The sequence below is a fragment of the Gadus morhua genome, chromosome 21, assembly GCF_902167405.1.
Source record: "Gadus morhua chromosome 21, gadMor3.0, whole genome shotgun sequence".
NCBI lineage: Eukaryota > Metazoa > Chordata > Actinopteri > Gadiformes > Gadidae > Gadus > Gadus morhua.
The window spans coordinates 12,043,877-12,063,375 of NC_044068.1; the positions used below are offsets into that span (position 1 = coordinate 12,043,877).

A 19,499-nucleotide genomic window follows, 5' to 3' on the forward strand; every position below is an offset into this window, starting at 1 on the left:
TTTGCTTCACGCAAAATAACAGCCTACCACAAGACAAAAAGCACCAACTGTAAGTAAATATAGTTATAGTAGACACCATTTTGAAACATGGCTCCTTAAGTTAGAGTTGAAGTACCTTTCACTGTAGGTGAGGTTGGTGGGGATGTGCTTGTGGTTTTCGTAATGCAAATTGTGCCTATGTAAATAGGATATAAAACATGATATCAGATTTGTCATGTTCCCAGGCTACATCCCACCCAAACTAGTTTGCAGACATGCTGCAATGGTTGTGGTTAATGAAGCAGGCCTACGTCACTGGCCAGCTCTGTGTTCCTGTGAACCTGAAGTAGGAAGTGTGATGGTTTCAGAGGGTTGGCTTTGGTGATTGTCGGACCGTTAAAACACATGTTGATGATTCACATGACCTAAACCACAGATTAAGAATGAACACCATTTTGAAATGTTGTTCTTCTCACCATTGGTAGGTGTTGGTGTTGAGGGCCTTGCTGCTGGGCTGGTGCTGTCTGACTCCACAGCCTGCCCTAACCCCTATCGTCTCCTTAATGACATGTGACTGAACTCACTGTTTGTACATCTTGACTAAAGCATCTGCTAAAGTGACTCAATAGAGATGTAGTTGTCTCTCATTTAGAAATCATGCAGATTCTGTTGCAACACTTGCTCATATGCTTTGCTGTGGTTAGTTCCTCTAAGTCTGGTCACACACGGACAGAATTACAAATTCTGTTTTGTGCAAGGGCAAGTATTTTTGCATGTGGAAGAACGTGGGAAAACTTTGTTGGTGATGCAGTGAGAGATTGTCAGATTGTGAGAACACATACCCCGGTCAGTAGTGTCATATGTTACTGATAATGAACTTGGTTTTGTCTCTGGCTTAACTTTGATAACTCAAAACCTCTTAACGATAAGAAAACACATCATATAAACTCAGCCATCACTTGATGCAGAGTGTGTATCCAGCCTGACTCATGCCCCTGCAGACATGTTGTTGTGGTTAATAAAGTACATCTCTGACCAGCTCTGTGTTTCTGTGAAACAGAAGTAGGAAGTGTGATGGTTTACTAGTCTTGGTTGGGGTGAAGTTTGATAGTTAGAGGACATAACTTGATGCTACAAGTCCTCAGAGCTCCTTGATAGATTAAGACATCATTTTGAAACATGGCTCCAAACGATAGAGATGAAATACCTTTGACTTCTGGAGTGGTTGGTCTGTTTGTGCTTTCTGCTCCATGTGGATTAAAAGCAAAGACAGAACAAAGACCAACCGAAAAATTACTAAACATACATATATTAGAATAAGGAATAAAATAATGTAAGTAAATGTCCACAGTAATATATCGGATATATCCAATGGGAAAGAAAAGAGAAATGTGGTATTAGAAACTATCTTAATCACTCTTTTTCAACAACTAAACCAGCTTCAAATATATCCTTTTATAACAGGGTGGAGGGTTTTCTCCTGGCGGTGTGTCTGTGGGCCTGATATGTGACTGATGAATAACTGAAGACCATGAGACTTGAAGACTATAACATTTTTTGAAATAAAATACTGTAAGAAAATTTTGAAAGTAAAAACGACATCTATTTAAACTGATAAAAGTTAATCTCATAGTCACACAGGATTTTCAAAACTTAATCAGAGGACCCTATATTCAAATATTAAAAATTGAAACACCACACAGGTAATATCATTCGCATGGAAGAGTTTTAACCCAAAAGTGTTAATTACGGTTAGTGCATGAGAATATAAATACTCACTCATTAGCTCTAGTTGATGCCTTGCATGATCAAAATCTAGTCCTGATGATTGAAAGGATCTGCAGGTGTAATGACCTTCATCTTCCTCTCTCAGAGGCTTTACCTCCAGAGAACACTCCTTTGTAACATGTAGTCTTTCTTTGTTGCCTTCAGACTTAACCTTCCCTCCTTCAAACAATGCAACAGTCGTACCATTCTTGTAACTGAACAGCCAGGTAATACTGGAACAGTTACTCGAAGCTCCAGCACATGATAGAGAGACACAATCTCCAGCTCTGAACTCTGTTCTCCCATGATCTGAGGAGAAAATTGATAACACTTCATCACATGTGTCATTGATTGGAAAGATATCTGTGAGAGAGAACAATCAGTTATGTAATGATAAGCGGACTATGCACCTTTTCATTTGAATAAATATCTTCAAGGCCATCAAACACAAACACCCACTTTATTACTTCACTCGTTTTTACTATCTTGTATATTCAATATTTTGGTCCTTACCTTTGTGTGACTGATGAGTGACCATATCTGTCCTCCTCTCTGTCCGTCTATCTCTCTGTATTTTTGTCTGTCTGATAACTCAAACTACTGCTCATTGTGGAGAGCAAGGCTTCTTATAGCGAGTGGCCTCTCACTTCCTCAAACCTGTGTGTCAAAACATATTGTAAAGTAAATTGTGTAGATGGCAAATAATAGTATTTCCTATTTGTTTGCAATGGCATCTCATCAGTGGTACAAAAATATGATGGTTTACCTTTGCTAGCGCTTAATAGCATAGGAAGTAGCCCACATGTGAAAGTCTTTGCCTCTGATCTCAGACCATTAAGTTGTATTGTCTATCTTTGTTGAATATATTTATTGAATATCAGTTCAATGTCATTACCAAATGATAACATAATGAACAATGGTGATGAGCAGGCCTGTTGTATTATTTTCACTGTGTTTAAAATGTGGAAGTGGTTAAAAGGTTAACAACAGGAAATTATACATTTTTAATTGCTAATCTCAAACCTAATTAGAAAGCAGGTTTCTCAAGTCAACGTTAACACAGGCATTTCCAGACAGAGATCTTTAATATAAAGCCACCACACACACTTTACTCACTCAACATAATGCCAAAACAGAAGAAGGGGTCATGTAGAACAAAGCAACTCAAAAATAAAAAAGCATGAGCTAAAACCTCAGATTTGTACCCCTCACTTTAACCACATTTACACACTGTAAACTTAACATTCATTTGATGAGGTGTAGCTCACTGTAGCCATGGATGTTTAATAAGAACTGTTCTAGGTCTACCTTTTCACATTCCCCATCAGTTTAGTCTATGGCGCCCTCTAAGGGCTGTCTAAATACTAGCATTTTCATGAGATATGCTAGCCTGGCTATTGCCAGACCAAGCTCAATCGTAGATTGCACGTCTTTCTGGGTCTTTATTGTAATTTACTTGATGAAAGAGCATTCATCAATTATTGATTAAAAAAAAGTGTTTAGACCTGAAGATAAATATTGATAATTGACAGTTTTCTATATTTTTATAGATTCATAATTTCTACTTCTGTTTGCTGCTGCTGGCTTTGCTTCATCACATACTAATTTGAAGACCTTTGGTCATTTTGCCCATCAGGGGTAATGCTGTACCTAGCCCCGCCCCGACTCTAACCCCTGGGACGGTGGTGCTGTAGCAGCCCAGCTGCAGCACAGGAAGAGTTTAGGTTAAAGGTCCCATGGCATGCCACAAGGTGTGGTGTGATTAGCCGTTACCTACCGTTACCAGTTTTGGAAATCTGCCCCTTATGACATCACAGGTGGGCGTGTCCACCTAGATGTGTGCTGGATAGATCAGTCTACCAGCCTACCCAGTGGACTGAAGTAAACGTTGCCCATCTATCCGTCACACATCTAGGAGGACACGCCAACCTGTGATGTCATAAGGGGCAGATTTCCAAAACGGCTTGTAGCGGCTAATCACACCACACCTGGTGGCATGCCATGGGACCTTTAAGAGTTTCATTCAAGGGCGGCAGCAGCTCAGGTGGTAGAGCAGGTCCTATGGAGACTGGAAGGTTGCTGGTTTGAGCCCCTGCTCCTCCAGGCTCAGTGATGAGGTCTCCCTGAGCAAGACCCCTGACCCAACCCTAACTGCTCCACCACAAGCTGACTGTTCCCTTGATGGTTGACATGAATGTATTAAGGAACAGGTAGTGTATGCAGTAGTGTATTGTATGAATGTACGAATGGCTGAATGTGGTCCACTAATTGTTAAGCACCTTGAGCAGCTGTAGGTTAGGAAAGCACAATAAAAAATATTCAATTTACAGTTTCAGATTCATTAAAACCCTGCATGGCTATGTCTGAAATTATAGAGAAAAAATTGAAAATAACAATTTCTGTAGACAAATAATAGGTCGCTAGAATACAAGATAGTCTGTGATTGTGGTCTGGGTTTGACCCCCAATGTCAAACTGCAAGAAGCGTATATCCCTACCTGCTCCTTAATAATGTATCTGAATTCACTCTTCCTCACTTTGGATAAAGGCAGCTGCTAGAATGACTAAAGAGTAATATGGTTGAAGCTATGTGGTGTTTAGAAATGATGCAGCAGATCCGGCCTCTCAACACAGCCGTCTGTAGAGGCGCTGCTGTGGTCCGTGGTTCCCAGGCCGCACAATGGAACCAATCCTCTCTGTCACGGCGTTAGTGGAAGTATACATATGTATGGATATAAATATATATATTTGTGTGCTGAAAACTCTCTTGCAAGTACTTTGGTGTTAAACATTGTCAGATTATGAACACACATTCATGTGGCCACTTTGAACAGAGTAACATAAATATATATAAATATTAAATATAGCATTTTGTATGAGGATGAAATGAACACCAAGGCTCACGTTCCAACAGTGTACCACTTTACTCTGTCATTATTTATTCACTTTTGAACTATTATAACCCAAAACCTCTTAACGCTGAGGTAATATTACTGTTAAATATAACCATTAAAACTACATTCCTACTTAGATGTTTCAGGTCTTGTGGTTAATAAAGTAGACCGCTGGCCAGCTCTGTGCGTCTGTGAAACAGACGCACAGGAATGTGATGGTTTCATAGCGCTGACTGTTGTTGTAACAACACATAACTTGATGAACTTGATGATAACCAAAGACCTCAGAGCTACATGGAAACATCAAGACACAATTTTGAAACATTAGCCCACAAGATAGAAATGATGACGGGCCAGTCTGTAGGTGTAAACACCTTTGTCTTTCTTTCTCACCTCTTAACCCCTAGAGAACACATCTCTATAACATTTAGTCTTCCATGTTTCCATTCTTACTGAGCAGCAGGTAATATTGGAACAGCCCCATCACATGATAGAGACACATTCTCCATGTCTGAAATACTTTTCAACCCTTTTCCCCAATACTCTGAGGGGAGATTGAATATGTTACTTTTATTAGTAATATAAAGATAAGTGTATATCTGTGAGAGAGAACATTAAGTTACGTAATGTTTAGCAGACTATTTAATTTTTGAGTTGAATAATTATCATTATCTATCATCATCATCATCATTACTACATGCCACCTAGGTTAGCTGCTACAATCCACCAAGATGACTTTTACTAGGCTCCTCCTAACAGAAGGACGCAGGGTGGTGTGTTCTGGTGGTACGTTCAGTAGCATTTCACTGAACTGATGAGGAGACATCAGTGGGCCTTTACTTTTTTAACACTTAGTCTTAGATTATAACAATACAAGATCAACGGTTTGCCTATGCCAGTGCTTAATAGGATAAGAAGTGGCCTAAATGCAGTCTACTTATTGTAGGCTACATGTAGGCTAGAGACAACCACCATAAAATAAATAATAGTTATAAATTATACTTGGCTTTCGTCAGTTCTTACAAAAATGTAAGAACTCAAGTTAACAAGTCTGATGCAAACATATGGAAGTCTTAATATTTCTGATAAATTTAATTACAATTTTTAATTTAATGGAAAATGGAGAAATACAAATATGTTTTATTGCACAATTAACATCTTCATAACATTTGTAGCCTACATATTTAGATACATACTTAATCTGTTGATATAAGATGGTGTTTTTTTCGAACAAGAAACTTTTAAACAGAAAAGCTTTAATATATAGTGGTTATTATTGATTTAACCTGCAAACTTTTGTGTTCATCGATTCACCCACATTTACACACGGTGAATGTAACGCTTTCTGTCCTATTAGGTCTCGCTGTCGCCATTAGTGTTTAATAAAATAGAACAGAGAAATGAAATAAAGGAACGATACACCTGCTTTTAACATTTACCCATCAGTTTACTCTTTGGCGCCCTATAAAGGCCATCTATAGACAAGCAGTTTCATAAGACAAGTGATACTCGACGACTGTATTATCCAAGTCGGGAAATTCAAGTAAATTGTAATTCACCTTAATTAACTTTGGTGATTGGTAATTACCAGTATGCCTACGTCATGGTAATTACTAGCACTGCTGTGAGCAGGGCAAGAAATGTTCTCTTGCTACTTGCAAACCTGCAGGCAAGGCAAATACTGTTTTTCGCACACTTCTTCCCTTTCCGGTGCTACACCGGTCTCTATCTACTCGCACAAACAATTTATAAACAATTTATTTATAAAAAATATATATATTTGTAGTACTAGTGTGCTAAGAATTTTCTAAGCAGTAGTTCATATTGCTCTTAAGATAATTCAAGTTACATTTTATTACAAATCCCATGTGTTCAATAAAAAAATATGGAAACCAAGGAATGTGTATAAACTGCATGTACTCCCTCAATATTTACACAAAATACACATATTGTACATCAAAATGATGAACATGATGAGCTAATAAGATATTATACCTTTGAATTTTCCAATGCACACAACCTTCAAAGGGTATGTTAATGCGAAAGATATTTGCTATTACATCAAACATTTTTTTCACTGAACTAAGTGCATAGGTGTTGCGGGGTCATCCCTATGTTCCCCGGGTCAGATGTTCCCCGCTCGGGGACCCATTATTTTTTTTTAAAGTCCTATGTTCCCCGTTTTTCCCAATTAGGGTCCTATGTTCCCCTGTAGCAATACGATACCGGGGAGCATTGGACCCTTTTTGGGAAAAACGGGAAGCAAAGGACTTAAAAAAAGAAGAAGGGGGTCCTATGTTCCCCGAGTGGGGAACATAGGACCCGGGGAACATAGGCATGACCCCCGCCGGTATATGTATTCCGTTACTCCCCAACACTGCAAACATGACAAGCTGAGCTCACAAAGTGGTCGGAAATTAACTGCTGGTACCATAGAACTAGTTCATACATTCACAAACATACGTACACATAAGTATACATACGTACACATACAGGAACATAATGTACACATAGATAAACACACAAATATACACACATCTAAGCATGTAATGGAATTGAAGTACAATTTCTTCAGCAATTGTAGGTTTTCCCTCTTATCTTCTCTCATATGAAAGTTCAGCAATTCATTCAGAAGATTATTGATCCAATTTATTTTATTTTTATTATTAATATACTAAACTTGAATACAACCTTAATTGCTACTGCCGGTTGCTGCTGGCTCTGTTTCATCCCGTACTCATCTACAGATGTTTTGTAATTTTCCCCGTTTGTTGACGGTGGCGTAGTGTACGTCCACATCACCAGCCTTCTCTCCACATCTGGGAGAGGCCCTCACTGAGGAGTAGGTCACTGCATCGCTGGAACCGTCCTCAACCTATAGCGTGAGAGGGAATGCGGTTACATGAATTTTAGTGACATGTTATATCATGACATGGAACAAATTGATATGGCATGTTGCGCTATGATGTTATAGAATTCCGTGATATCTCACACTATGTCTCGCTGTGCTGTGCTGTCTCACATGTCGTGAGAGTCGTGATACAATGTCACCATGCACTGTGATATGTCGTGACATTATGCGATGTGCGGACCCATCACACAGTTATGCACAACATGATATGCTGCAACATACATGTGAGTACCGAGTAGTGACATGATGTGGCAAAAAAGATAATGCATACTTTAAACTAATGACATTAATTCAGCTGCTAATGTTATTGACTTCTTGTGGTGTGCTTCCACCAGGAGACAGTTTACCTGTGCTGTAGCCACGCTCCTCTGTCCCTCAGGCAGGACAATAGAGGCGTATGTTGGACCTCCGCCCTGATCTCCGTCCACACTGAGATGCTGTGACACGGTCAGGAGTTGTGGAGTTAGACGCATTCGATTCATGTTCCATAGATTTTGTCTTATGCTCAATTTAATTACTTTCACCCAATTCTTGTTAATATATTCCGCTTCTTTATGTCATGTGATAATTACATGGATAAATTGTGTAAGGACATGTGTTTGTGTGTGTGTGTGTGTGTGTGTGTGTGTGTGTGTGTGTGTGTGGTGTGTGTGTGTGTGTGTGTGTGTGTGTGTGTGTGTGTGTGTGTGTGTGTGTGTGTGTGTGAAGAAAGGATGAAGTCTCACCTGGTCATGAAGGGTGAGATAACATCAATAACATTGAGCTAGTTTTGACTTTTATACTCACAGTGGTTTGTGTGTCCTTTGGCCTCTTATTTGCTGTCAAGAGAAAGCCATAGTGAACGTTTCCATGGTGATATTACCGGTGTGGAGACAGATGTAGACGTGACAACATGATGGTGTCAATGGTCTCCTCTCACCTCTCCTTCTATGCCAGTGAATGAGGAGAACCAGGCCCACGATCAACAGGACCGCTGTACCCAGCGCTACCCCTGCTGCTAACACTGGGTCTATAGGTCCACCTGAACACAGGAAGAGATTACCTTCCTCTCGTTCATAGTCGGCAGTATCTCAGATGAATTAAGAACCTACATGGGTGGACCCATGTTGGAAACCATAGAAAAGACTAAAGGTTAAAGGTTAAAGGTTTTACTATGTAAAATATTTGATGATAGAATACTGAATATTTTTTTAGTTTTTATAGTGGTTTGGACCCCAGTTTCAACCCCACATTTTCACTTTTATGAAATTGTGTTTGTTCATGTCCTTCAGAAATTATGCAGATTCAATATCTCACAGCCGTTGCATTTGCAGACGTGTTGCTGTGGCCATCGGTTCACATGCGGCCAGACATTCATCTTTGTCACAGCATATGGAGAAGCATTTTGTGTGCTGATGAAGTTGTGAAAACGTATGTTTTCATGACGTCATGTATTTTAAAGCAGATTTTTCCTCACTTGCAAAATAATAGCCTACGACAAAATAAATAGCAGCACTAACTGGAAGTGACCCAATTGACTGACCTCCACTACCAAGTCCTCAGAGTTACATGATGGATAAAGAAACCATTTTGAATCATGGCTCCTCAAGATAGAGATGAAATACCTTCACTGTAGGTGAGGTTGGTTGGGATGTGCTTATGTTTTTCGCAAATGCAAATTGTGCATATAAATAGCAATAACAAATTAGCTCATATTTGTCTTGTTCCCAGGCTACATCCCACCCAAACTAGTTTGCAGACATGCTGCAATGGTAGTGGTTAATGAAGCAGGCCTACGTCACTGGCCAGCACTGTGTTCCTGTGAACCTGAAGTAGGAAGTGTGACGCTTACATAGAGTTGGCTGTGGTGATTGTCAGACCAACACGTATGTTGATGATTGATTTTACGTGACCTAATTCCACAGATTAAGTAAGAACACCCTTTTTAAATGGTGTTCTTCTCACCATTGGTTGGTGTTGGTGTTGAAGTCCTTACTGCTGGGATGCTGCTGGCTGCTCCATGTGATTTAAAATCAATGACGGAACAAAAAGAAACATGGGTTTTGTCGTCAACTACTTGTTCAGGGGTTTGACTCCCAGATAAAGAGGTTCTGGGATCCAACCCCAATGTCCACAATACACAGCCAGACTTTAATGGCGTCCTTGAGCAAGCTGCCCCTAACCCCTACCTGCTCCTTAGTGACGTCATTAAGGAGCTGAACTCACTGTTTGTATACCTTGACAGAAGCATCGGCTTAGTGACTATATAGAGATGGATATAGTAATCTCTCATTTAGAAATGATGCAGGTTCTGTTGCACGCATGCTTAGCTGTGTTTAGTGGCTCTAAACCTGGTCACACACGGACATCATTTCAATTTGGTTTTGTGCAAGGGGAAGTATTTTTGCAAGCGGAAGAACGTGGGTAAACCTTTGTTGGTGATGTAGTGAGAGATTGTCAGATTGTTAGAACACATTCCCGGGTCAGCAGTGTCACATGTTGCTCATAATGAACTTAGTTTTGTCTCTTTGTCGCTTATCTATGATAACTCAAAACCTCTTAACTATATCAAAATACTTATCAACTCAGCCATCACTTGATGCAGAGTGTGTATCCAGCCTGACTCATGCCCCTGCAGACATGTTGTTGTGGTTAATAAAGTACATCTCTGGCCAGCTCTGTGTTTTTGTGAAACAGAAGTAGGAAGTGTGATGATTTATTAGCGTTGGTTGTGGTGATTGTTAGATAGTTAGAATACATATTAACCTGATGCTACAAGGGCCACAGAGTAACAGGGATAGATAGAAACACACCATTTTAAAACACCACACACACCTTTCAGAGTGTGTGTGGTTGGTGTTGATGTTGAGGTCCTTGCTGCTGTGCTGGTGCTGGCTGCTCCATGTGGATTAAAATCAATGGAAAAGAGAAACATGGAATTAGTAGTCAAAGACCTTTATATAACTCACTCATTTTAGCAAAGATGCTTTAAAAATATAATCTTAGACAAGTGTGGAGTTTTATCCAGGTAGTGATTAATTACTGAAGCTGCTATTATTGAACACAAAACATATCTTGAACATATCAGACACAGTGGTTATTCAAAGTGCTTTAAAATAAAAAATAAAATAGAATGAAATATATCTATCCAAATAAACAAATAAAAAATATTTTTATATAATTATTCAAGTAACAAAAGAATAAAACAAAACAAAAACAATATTAATTGAAAGCAATAGAAAACTTAAATCGGTTTTTAATTTATTTTTGTTTCAGTAGGAGCAGATTTTATTTCTGTTGGTAGTTGGTTCCAACAGTGGACAGCATTATGGCTAAATGTCATTTCACCCTGCCTAGACCTGACCCTAGGCACTACCAGCTGACCAGTGTTAGGAGATCTTAGTGACCTGTTGTTAGGTTTGTAATAGACTAGAAGATCTGAGATGTATTTTGGCCCCGGGCCATTGAGTGTCTTAAAGATGATAAGGAGGACTTTAAACTCAATTCTGAATTGTACTGGAAGCCAAAACTGAAGCTGATGTCTAAATGTAGTTAAACACAGAACAAAACTAAAAAGAAAATACGTTTAGTTATAACTGCAGAATGTTTTCTTTTCATTATACTTTTGTGGTAATGTTGTTAAATATTGTCAGGTTCCTAATGCTATCATTCATTCATTGACCACTAGTACCTCCACTACCAAGTCCTCAGGGGTACATGATAAAGACACCATTTTGAAACATGGCTCCACAAGATAAGAGATGAAATACCTTTCATTGTGGTTGTGATTGGTCTGCTTGTGCTTGCTGCTCCATGTGGATTAAAAGCAAAGAGAACAAAGACCAACATGGAATTACTGAACATAAATGCACAGCCAGATAATACTATATAATATACAATCTTGTATATTAAAGGTATGCTTACCTTCATGTGACGTTGAACGACCCATATCTATCTATCCCTGTGTCTGTCTGTCTGTGTGTCGTGTGTCTCAAACTACTGCTCACTGTGGAGAGCAAGGCTTCTTATAGCGAGTGTTCTCTAACTTCCTCATTACTGATATAACATTTCCTATTTGTTAATGACAGTGATAGAAAAATACGATGGTTTTCCTTTGCTAGCACTTAATAGCATTAGAAGTAGCCTACATGTGAAATGCTTTGCCTCTGATCTCAATCCAATTAGTAACGTACATTTTTGTTGACCATATTTTCTTAGTAACTGTTCAATTTCATGACCAAATTATAACAAAATGCAAAATGGTGAGGAGCAGGCCTATGTTCATTGTGTTAAAATGTGGAAGTGGTAAACAGGTAAACAACAGGGAATTATATATTTTTAATTGCTCATCTCAAACCAAAGCAGAAAGCAGGTTTCTCAAGTCAACGTTAACACAGGCATTTCCTTGCAAAGATCTTTGATATAAAGCCACCACACACACTTTACTCACTCTACATAATGCCAAAACAGAAGAAGGCGTCCTGTAGAACAAAGCAAAAAAAAAAAAAAAAAAGCATGAGCTAAAACCTCAGATTCACACCCCTCACTTTAAACACATTAACACACTGTGAACTTCCTTTTAACACGGTGTGGTAACCCGCTCCCCCAATGTGCCGGGTTCCAGGTAGGAATCACACGTTAAGCGAGGGTTAAGCCGCACTCGGCATTTATTGCATACATCTTAGACAAATAATATGCTTGCGGTCTCTAGGGCCTCCGTGAGCCTCTAGTCGCTCGCGGACCCGAGCGCTTCCTTCTCCCTCGCTCCCGTTCCTCCCAAATGTCAGTCCTCGTGCTCCTTTTAGAGTGTCTTCCTGGCTGTCCAGCCAGGTGTCTCCCATCTCGCCGATTGGGGTTCCACGGGTGCTCTCCCGTCGCCGGCTGGTGGATGACGGTAGTATTTGCCGTCCAGGATGAAACCTCGGGTCCGTCCGGACCGAGGTTTAAGGGGCGGGACGCCACACTCCACCGCTTGATTAGGCCCCCCGGTAGTAGGGGAACCCGCCCAGGCAGGTATCGCGTCGGGACAAGGCATCAGCGTTGGTCTGCTCGCGGCGGTCCTGTTTGCCCGTTAGATCCTGCAGCTCGCGGTTCCTCTCCTTGTCCACCGCCTTTAGCTTCTCGTCCCACAGGCTGCTGATCTGCTTCTTGTGGGCCTCCCGGTGAGGCACGATCTGCTTCTGGTGGGCCTCCCTGTGAGGCATGATCTGCTTCTGGTGGGCCTCCCTGTGAGGCATGATCTGCTTCTGGTGGGCCTCCCGGTGAGGCACGATCTGCTTCTGGTGGGCTATCGGACAATCCCTCCCGATCAGGAGTGGCACCGGGAGGTGTGGTACGATCCCCGCCCTAGCCGTGAACACCCCCTGCGGTGTCCGGATGACTACGTGGCAGGTCCCGTAGGTTCGGGTGTCCCTGTGTACACATGTCACCTCCATGGGTGACCCTTCCCTTCCCTCCGCCAGGTCGGGGCGGAGGAGGGTGACCACGCTGCCGGTGTCCAACATGGCCCGTGTCTCTTTGTTCATAACCCTCGCAGGTACGGTTGGGCACCCGGACGCTTCCTGTGCCCAACAGGTCGCCAGCATGCAGGGCCGGCCCATCCCCTCGTCCGCGTAGGCCGACTGCACCGTCACGTCCCGGTCTCGTGCTGCCAGAGGTTGGGAAACGCTGGTTTACACAACCTACTTGTTGTAACATCCGCTATATTGTCGTAATAATGCTACTTGTTGTAGCACTGTTAATATGAAGCGCTCCGCTACTAACATTGAACCAGGTGGTTTTCAGCCTTTTGTCTAGATACCTATCTTATTACACAGGAAATAAAAACCCTTACTCATTTATTGTAAGACACACTAATAGTTTAGTATTGTGTTTTAAACTCACGATTGTCATGTCCTTTGGCGTCTTGTTTCCTGTGAAGAGAAAGCCACAGTGACCATGGTGATATAAACGGTGTGTAGACAGATATAGACATGACTTCATGATAGTGTCAATGGGCGCGATTGATTATTGACCTTCACAAGGACAGGTAGTTTAATCTGACGGTGGGAGGAGGAGACGCGGAAAGTTTGAACGCCGACTGTAAAAGAAAATGGGGTTTAGTCCTTAATCAGGTCGGGAAAGAAGGAGCTGTTCGGGCTTTGGAGACGTTGGGAGCGGGGGGTTGAGGTGTTATAAAGTCTGATAGCATGAGGTGTGGTTACTGGCAGCAAGCACAATGAAATGCAAAGATCACAGAGTGAAGGGGAGTCTGTAGAGTCACTGGTTGTGGCGAAAAGAGCAAAACGGACGGTAACAGGTCTTTGAGGCCTCAGGAAGATGTTTGGAAAGGGATGTTGGTGTTTGAGCTAAAGGGTGGGCCAGATCTGCATCCAATCCACATTACGAAGGCAATGGAGAAAGAGATAGGTCAGAGTAATCATGCGCGATTCATGGGGACGGGAGGATTCTGATTTTTGCAACATCCAAGGAACAACAAAACAACATACTCAAGAAAAACACACTTAATAACCTCAAGGTAACGCCACACATTCCCGGTGCAGCATCTAAGGCTCAGGGGAGAAATATCTGGGATCCCAACATCAGTAACAATGGAGGAAATCATGGAGAATTTTAAAAGAGCATGATGTCATTGAAGCCAAGCGCCTGACAAGGTAAAGAAAAAACAGATAGTTTATCTATTCTACTATGCTTTAAGGAAGAACTACCCTCTGGGGTTCAACTGGGATACATGTCATATTCAGTGCGAGAGTATATACCACCGCCAATAAGATGTTTTAAGTGCCAACAGTTTGGTCATGTTGCTAGCCAATGTAGAGGTAAAATTAGTTCTGCGATGCAGTATTAAGATTTTGTAATTGTGGAGGCAATCATAGTGCAGCATATTGAGGTTGTGGAAAGCACAAAGAGGCAAGAGAAGTTCAGAAGGTAAAAATTATTAACAAAGTGTCCGATGCAGAGACGACTAAGAAAATCATATTGGAGAAGAAAGGTGCCAGCCTTAATGTCCCCTTCTGTAGGCCTACATCAGAGAGCAGGATTGGGAAACAAATGCCCCATGTTACATATTAGGCCACTTTCTTTCTTAAAGGCGTATGAACCTCCGAGGGCATTATTTATTTCATCTGTTTCTCATCTATTGTATTTACATTATATCTATAGAAATACAAGCCTATTCGTTAGGACTTAAACAATTTATTATTAAAAATTCTACAGTAAAAGCACTTGACATTCAGCACTGCAGTACCTGGGCATATGTTGATCCAGAATATGGCTGAGTTTGTAGAAAAAAAATTGATTCGATTATTTTATGAATTTTCTATATCTGCCTTCATATACCAATGCATGCATATTGAGTAAGACATACATATGTATTGCAGAAAAGGAAATAAGAAAATATATCCCGTTTTAAACCACTTTGCTGGCCATTCGAGTAAATATTTCTGAGTTTACGAGGTGCAGCAATAGATGCGCAACGATTTGACACCAGAATAGAAAATAGCTGAGTTTTAGAGAACCGGGGGATTTTAATCCCTGATACTGCATGTACTTTTTGAACGTTCGCATTTTAGCACTCAAAGATTTCGACTTTATATGTTTTGATCAAATATGTATGAAACATTATTTATGATTCACCTTATGGATATGGCCTATGTGTACGCTGTGTGTGCGTGGTCAAAGAGGAAGTCGCTTCACCGTATCCTAGATACGGTTGCTATGACACTCACGTTTGTTTTTATTCTCCTCGGCCATGTTTTCAAGCATCTACTTTACCGATCAATTATTTTTCTTAAATATCGCTCTTATCTAACATTATTTAAGCTTGGATGAATAGTTTCTAGTTTGAACAATGAGCTCCGTTTTGCCGACTCAGAAAGAGTCTTTAAACGGCACCTACACCTTCTCAAGTCGCCCGAGACCAGCCCAGAACCGCTCGAAATACAGAGAAAACCCAGCAGAGACGTAAGCGGGACACGTTCTTTCTAAAAGTGCCAATTTATTATTGATATTTATATGATTTGTTACATGGCCTCAGACGGGAAACCAACTATTTTATAAAGGAAACAATAACACAAGATAAAAGAGCTAACGTTAATGTAGATTACACTTGGGTTTTTACACTTGGCTTAGAGAAATTCGACTAATTCAATGTGTTGTTAATTAAATGCATTTCCACTTCTGCTGTCGTGACAATACAGCAATGAAAGACACACAAATTATGGAAACATCATGTATGACCGTCGTGTGGTCAGAGGAAACACGTATGCACAACAGATTATACCAATTGTGAGTACAAGCTAATTATATTACAATACAATACAATTATGCCAAACACAGGACTTTCAAAGGCAGCCTATTCGGTTGTTCTTAACTACTAACACAGACACACATACTAATAAGTGTCTATACAATAGCCTGCCCCTGCAGATCGCGCTGAGATACAGCAACGGGAGGCCCACAAGAGAGCCATGGCTCGTAAACGTGCCAGAGCGCAGCTGAGATCCAAGACCCCGGACGCCATCGCAGGCAGAAGCCACGTTGATGTACAAACGGGTAAAGACCTTTTTTTGCGATGCACAAACGCCCATTCAGGATACAACCCTGAAAAAACGAAAGTCTCCATATGGATACGTTTTTTTTCCCAGAACTTTATCTGGAGGAACTGAGCGATCACATAGAGGCCACCAACGTGGACTGTCAGACAGACGCATTCCTTGACAAGCCACCAACACCGCTCTTTGTACCTGCAAAGACGGGCAAAGATGTAGCCACGCAGATCAAGGATGGAGAGGTCGGTGAATCTGGTCATCCAGGTCAACTTTCGTTACAGAGTGGCCGGTTGATGTGTCAGTGTTCAGCTCTTATTACATTGTGTGTTTACCAATAATTTCCTCTCAAGTATAGTCATAACTAAATATGTTTAATGGAATCTATTTTATACTTTTTTTATTCAATCCTTTACACATTTCCAAAACAATCATTCTAAACTCTGTGGGTCAATCTATCATCTAACCATCATTATTGAGCCCTGCACTTACTCTCCCCTGCAAACACTCTCTCCTTAGTGGTTGGTCTTTCGGGGATTGTATAGCAATTTCTGCTTTCGCACAGCCGAGGTGCTTCTGCTTCTGGAATATTCCCCAATGAACTCCTAATGCTTGCTTAGGCAAGGACAAGTCTGATTTACACGATAGGAACCCTTTAAATGAGTAACAGTAGCGGTAGTGTTTCTTACAAGCCTGAGTTTGTTGCTTTGGATAAAAAGCCCAACGTCCTCTGTGACTAGGATTTCAAATGTTAAAATGCAACAACATTTCAACAATGTAATTGCTTTTGAGAGTAACGCGTTATTATTTTTTATTCTTTCCCCCCACCCTTCCCAGCTGTTTGACTTTGACGTGGAGGTGAGGCCAGTGTTGGAGGTGCTGGTGGGGAAGACCATTGAGCAGTCCCTGCTGGAGGTGATGGAGGAGGAGGAGATGGCGAGCCTGCGGGCGCAGCAGCGGTCCTTCCAGGAGCTCCGCGACGCCGAGCTGGCCGAGGTGCAGCGGCTGGAGGAGCAGGAGCGCCGCCGCCGCGAGGAGAAGGTACGTCTGGACCAAACGGAACACACCTCCAGTGGGTATCATAGAGACGCTTTGAATCAGTCCCTTTTTTCCCTTTTTTTTTTTTTTCCTTCTGGGTTTTTAATCGGGCTTCAGCATCGTTTCAGCTTTGTCTGTAAGGGTTTCGATTTCGAATTTTGAAAGATACTATTTATTCAGTTTCAGTTTCAGTTTTTATTTTTTGCTCTCCATTCTCGCCATCTTCTCGCTACCATCCACAGAGATCAGTACAAAGACCGGTTGATTAGCAGGGAAACATATTTCCCATCAGGAAATGTAATTTGCTTTGTAACATCCTCTGCAGGATATGAGTAAAAGTCCAGTGAAGTCATCTTTGAACTGAACTCGGAAACACTTTGAGCGTATCACCGGTTCATGCGTGTGTGTGTGTGTGTGTGTGTGTGTGTGCATACGTGAACTTTTGCCTTGCATCCATCTGTAAATAAATAAACCAACAAACAAATGTCTATGCCACAAGGGGCGTAGGATTGCTCAGCAGCGCGAGGTGCTGGAGAAAGAAAGGGAAACGGCGGAGAAGGTTGCGGCATGGGCGTTCACCCAGCACTACCTGGCTGACCTCCTGGCATCCGTGTACACCGCGTTGGGGGACCACGGCTACTTCTACGACCCTGTGGAGAAAGGTGTGGCTGCCCTTGACTACTGGCAGGAGCTCCAACTTGCTCACTTGCTTTTACAATGGGTCACTCCACTGTTAAGTGTGTCTCCTCCCCTGAAGACGCACATAGTGCTCCTGGTATGCCATGTGTATGTGTTCACCGGCTCCCAGATGGGTCAAAAGCAGAAAAAAGAATTTCCCCCAAAAAGGGGCAATAAAGGATTACTTAACTTAACTTATACCAACAACCCTTTGTTTGGATAAGCCACTGCGGATACTCACAGCAGGCCTAAAGGCTCAGTTATGGTTCCACGTCGACGAATCGCAATGACCAATCAGACGCTTCCACGCAAGGTTACAATTTTTAGGAGGCGCATGTCAGGCCCTTGCGGGGGGATGCAAGGACGTAAGGGGTCCGTAAACCCCCTTGCCTTGTGTCAACTTACATCCCCCTTACATATGCTTTTGAATGGCGATGATAGCGTTGCCAGATCTCTGAAGGTAATCAAGCAAAATCTGCCCAGAATAATGATTATTAAAGTTTTTTGAAATCCAGCTGTGTGTGGAAAAGAAGTGGCATCTTGATTGGTCATGTTTTTTTTCCCCACATGCAATTCAGATAAAAAAAAATGCTTTCATGTTGACTTCATTATTATACTTTACATGTATAACTTTGTATTTATTCTAGATATTGAGACCAGTTTTTTCCCGTGGTTGATGGATGAAGTGAGCCACAACCTGGAAAAGAGTTATGTAGCAAGAGACCTCCTCGACAGTAAGAAAATACATGTTTGACACGTTACAGATAGATTTTACCCAGGACAGCTAAAGTGCATTCAGAAACGCTCGCCCAAAGATTATACGCCATAGAGGCTTACAGCTCTATCTAGTGGTTATGTTACAACATTACAACCTTGTAGTGTATACGGCCATGACTCTTTCTTGCGTTTCCTTGTGTTTCTTTTTACAGCGCTCATCCTTGAAGTTACGCAGAAGAGAGTGGATGGCTTCCAAGAGCTAGACTCGTGAAGAATTACATTTTAACTTGAAGAATATATCTTGAATAACGTGATAAACTCGTTTGGCATCGACATCAATACTTGACTTTGTTCATTTCCTGAAATTATTACTCTCTGTGTAGGTTATACAATGAGTCAAATTAGTTCATTGTTAGAAAGATGACTATAAAAAGCCTGATCAAACCAATCCATGAAAGCAGATAAGAATCCTAAAAAGTTATATCAGCTTATTTATATTCAGCCTTGTAGCTTATAACTGTAACCTAAGCAATCAACGCAGTCGTATTTTTAGATAAACATTGTTCAACGCAAACGCCCTCGGGTATCTGAATGCGTCAGTGGCCACCCGTGAATTTGACTTGCACGGTCTGTATTTGCGTGCGTCCTCCTGATACATCGCCGGGCAGTAGGCTACGTTTGTTATTTGGTTTTCAGTCGTGCATCATTAATTTCTCTTTGACAGAGAGGCTAACAGTAATGTCAAATGGTAACTTTTAATGAACTATTTTCTATAGGCTAAGCTTATCATAAACGTTTCAAATGCAGACGGATTACCATTTAAACAGTCCTAAATAAACTTGACGTGACCAGTAGGTAGGGCTTCAAGTTCGTGACTCAGAACGAGACAAAAGTATGATAAGAGTAGCCTACAGTGGTACTGTTCACGCCACGTCCTCTCGTTTGGTTTAGACGCAAATCTTTGCGCGGAACTAGGTCTCATCTCTGATAT

The 19,499-nt window shown here is 41.3% G+C and overlaps 3 protein-coding genes across 19 annotated transcripts in view; 1 reads left to right on the top strand and 2 right to left on the bottom strand.

The window, feature by feature from the left end:
• LOC115534120 (uncharacterized) overlaps positions 1-2,413 on the bottom strand; it is a 51,277-nt gene extending 48,864 nt beyond the window's left edge. For 3 of the 17 annotated variants that reach the window (XM_030344796.1, XM_030344788.1, XM_030344787.1), the window contains exons 1-4: positions 2,260-2,411; positions 1,759-2,109; positions 1,187-1,249; positions 116-175 (exon numbers count right to left, since the gene is read on the bottom strand). In XM_030344796.1, the coding sequence (XP_030200656.1) occupies positions 116-175; positions 1,187-1,249; positions 1,759-2,109; positions 2,260-2,284 (499 nt within the window). In that variant the 5' untranslated portion in view covers positions 2,285-2,411. Of the gene's footprint in view, positions 1-115; positions 176-1,186; positions 1,250-1,758; positions 2,110-2,259 lie in introns of all 17 variants that reach the window. The other 14 variants (XM_030344794.1, XM_030344793.1, XM_030344791.1 and 11 more) reach the window with 13 other exon arrangements.
• Positions 2,414-8,469: 6,056 nt separating this feature from the next.
• Positions 8,470-15,281, bottom strand: LOC115534869 (uncharacterized). The gene is made up of 5 exons (XM_030346148.1): positions 15,257-15,281; positions 11,454-13,176; positions 11,300-11,335; positions 10,365-10,424; positions 8,470-8,571 (listed from the first exon to the last, which is right to left on the bottom strand). Exons 1-2 carry the CDS (start codon positions 15,279-15,281, stop codon positions 12,506-12,508), a joined length of 696 nt encoding a protein of 231 aa, XP_030202008.1. The 3' UTR covers positions 8,470-8,571; positions 10,365-10,424; positions 11,300-11,335; positions 11,454-12,505.
• Positions 15,240-18,847, top strand: rsph3 (radial spoke head 3). Its single transcript, XM_030344753.1, has 8 exons — positions 15,240-15,491; positions 15,728-15,815; positions 15,944-16,082; positions 16,175-16,320; positions 16,913-17,116; positions 17,613-17,775; positions 18,439-18,525; positions 18,721-18,847. The coding sequence occupies exons 1-8, from the start codon at positions 15,379-15,381 to the stop codon at positions 18,777-18,779; spliced, it is 999 nt and encodes a 332-aa protein (XP_030200613.1). The 5' UTR covers positions 15,240-15,378; the 3' UTR covers positions 18,780-18,847.
• The last annotated feature ends 652 nt before the right edge of the window (positions 18,848-19,499 follow it).

Coding starts and splice junctions, on each gene's coding strand:
- LOC115534869 (XM_030346148.1), bottom strand. CDS start 15,281: ATGGCCGAGGAGAATAAAAACAAAC. Junction 13,177..15,256: donor CGAGGAGAATAAAAACAAAC/GTGAGTGTCATA, acceptor AACCTCTGGCAG/CACGAGACCGGGACGTGACG.
- rsph3 (XM_030344753.1), top strand. CDS start 15,379: ATGAGCTCCGTTTTGCCGACTCAGAAAGAGTCTTTAAACGGCACCTAC. Junction 16,321..16,912: donor CGCAGATCAAGGATGGAGAG/GTCGGTGAATCT, acceptor CACCCTTCCCAG/CTGTTTGACTTTGACGTGGA. Junction 18,526..18,720: donor AGCAAGAGACCTCCTCGACA/GTAAGAAAATAC, acceptor TTCTTTTTACAG/CGCTCATCCTTGAAGTTACG.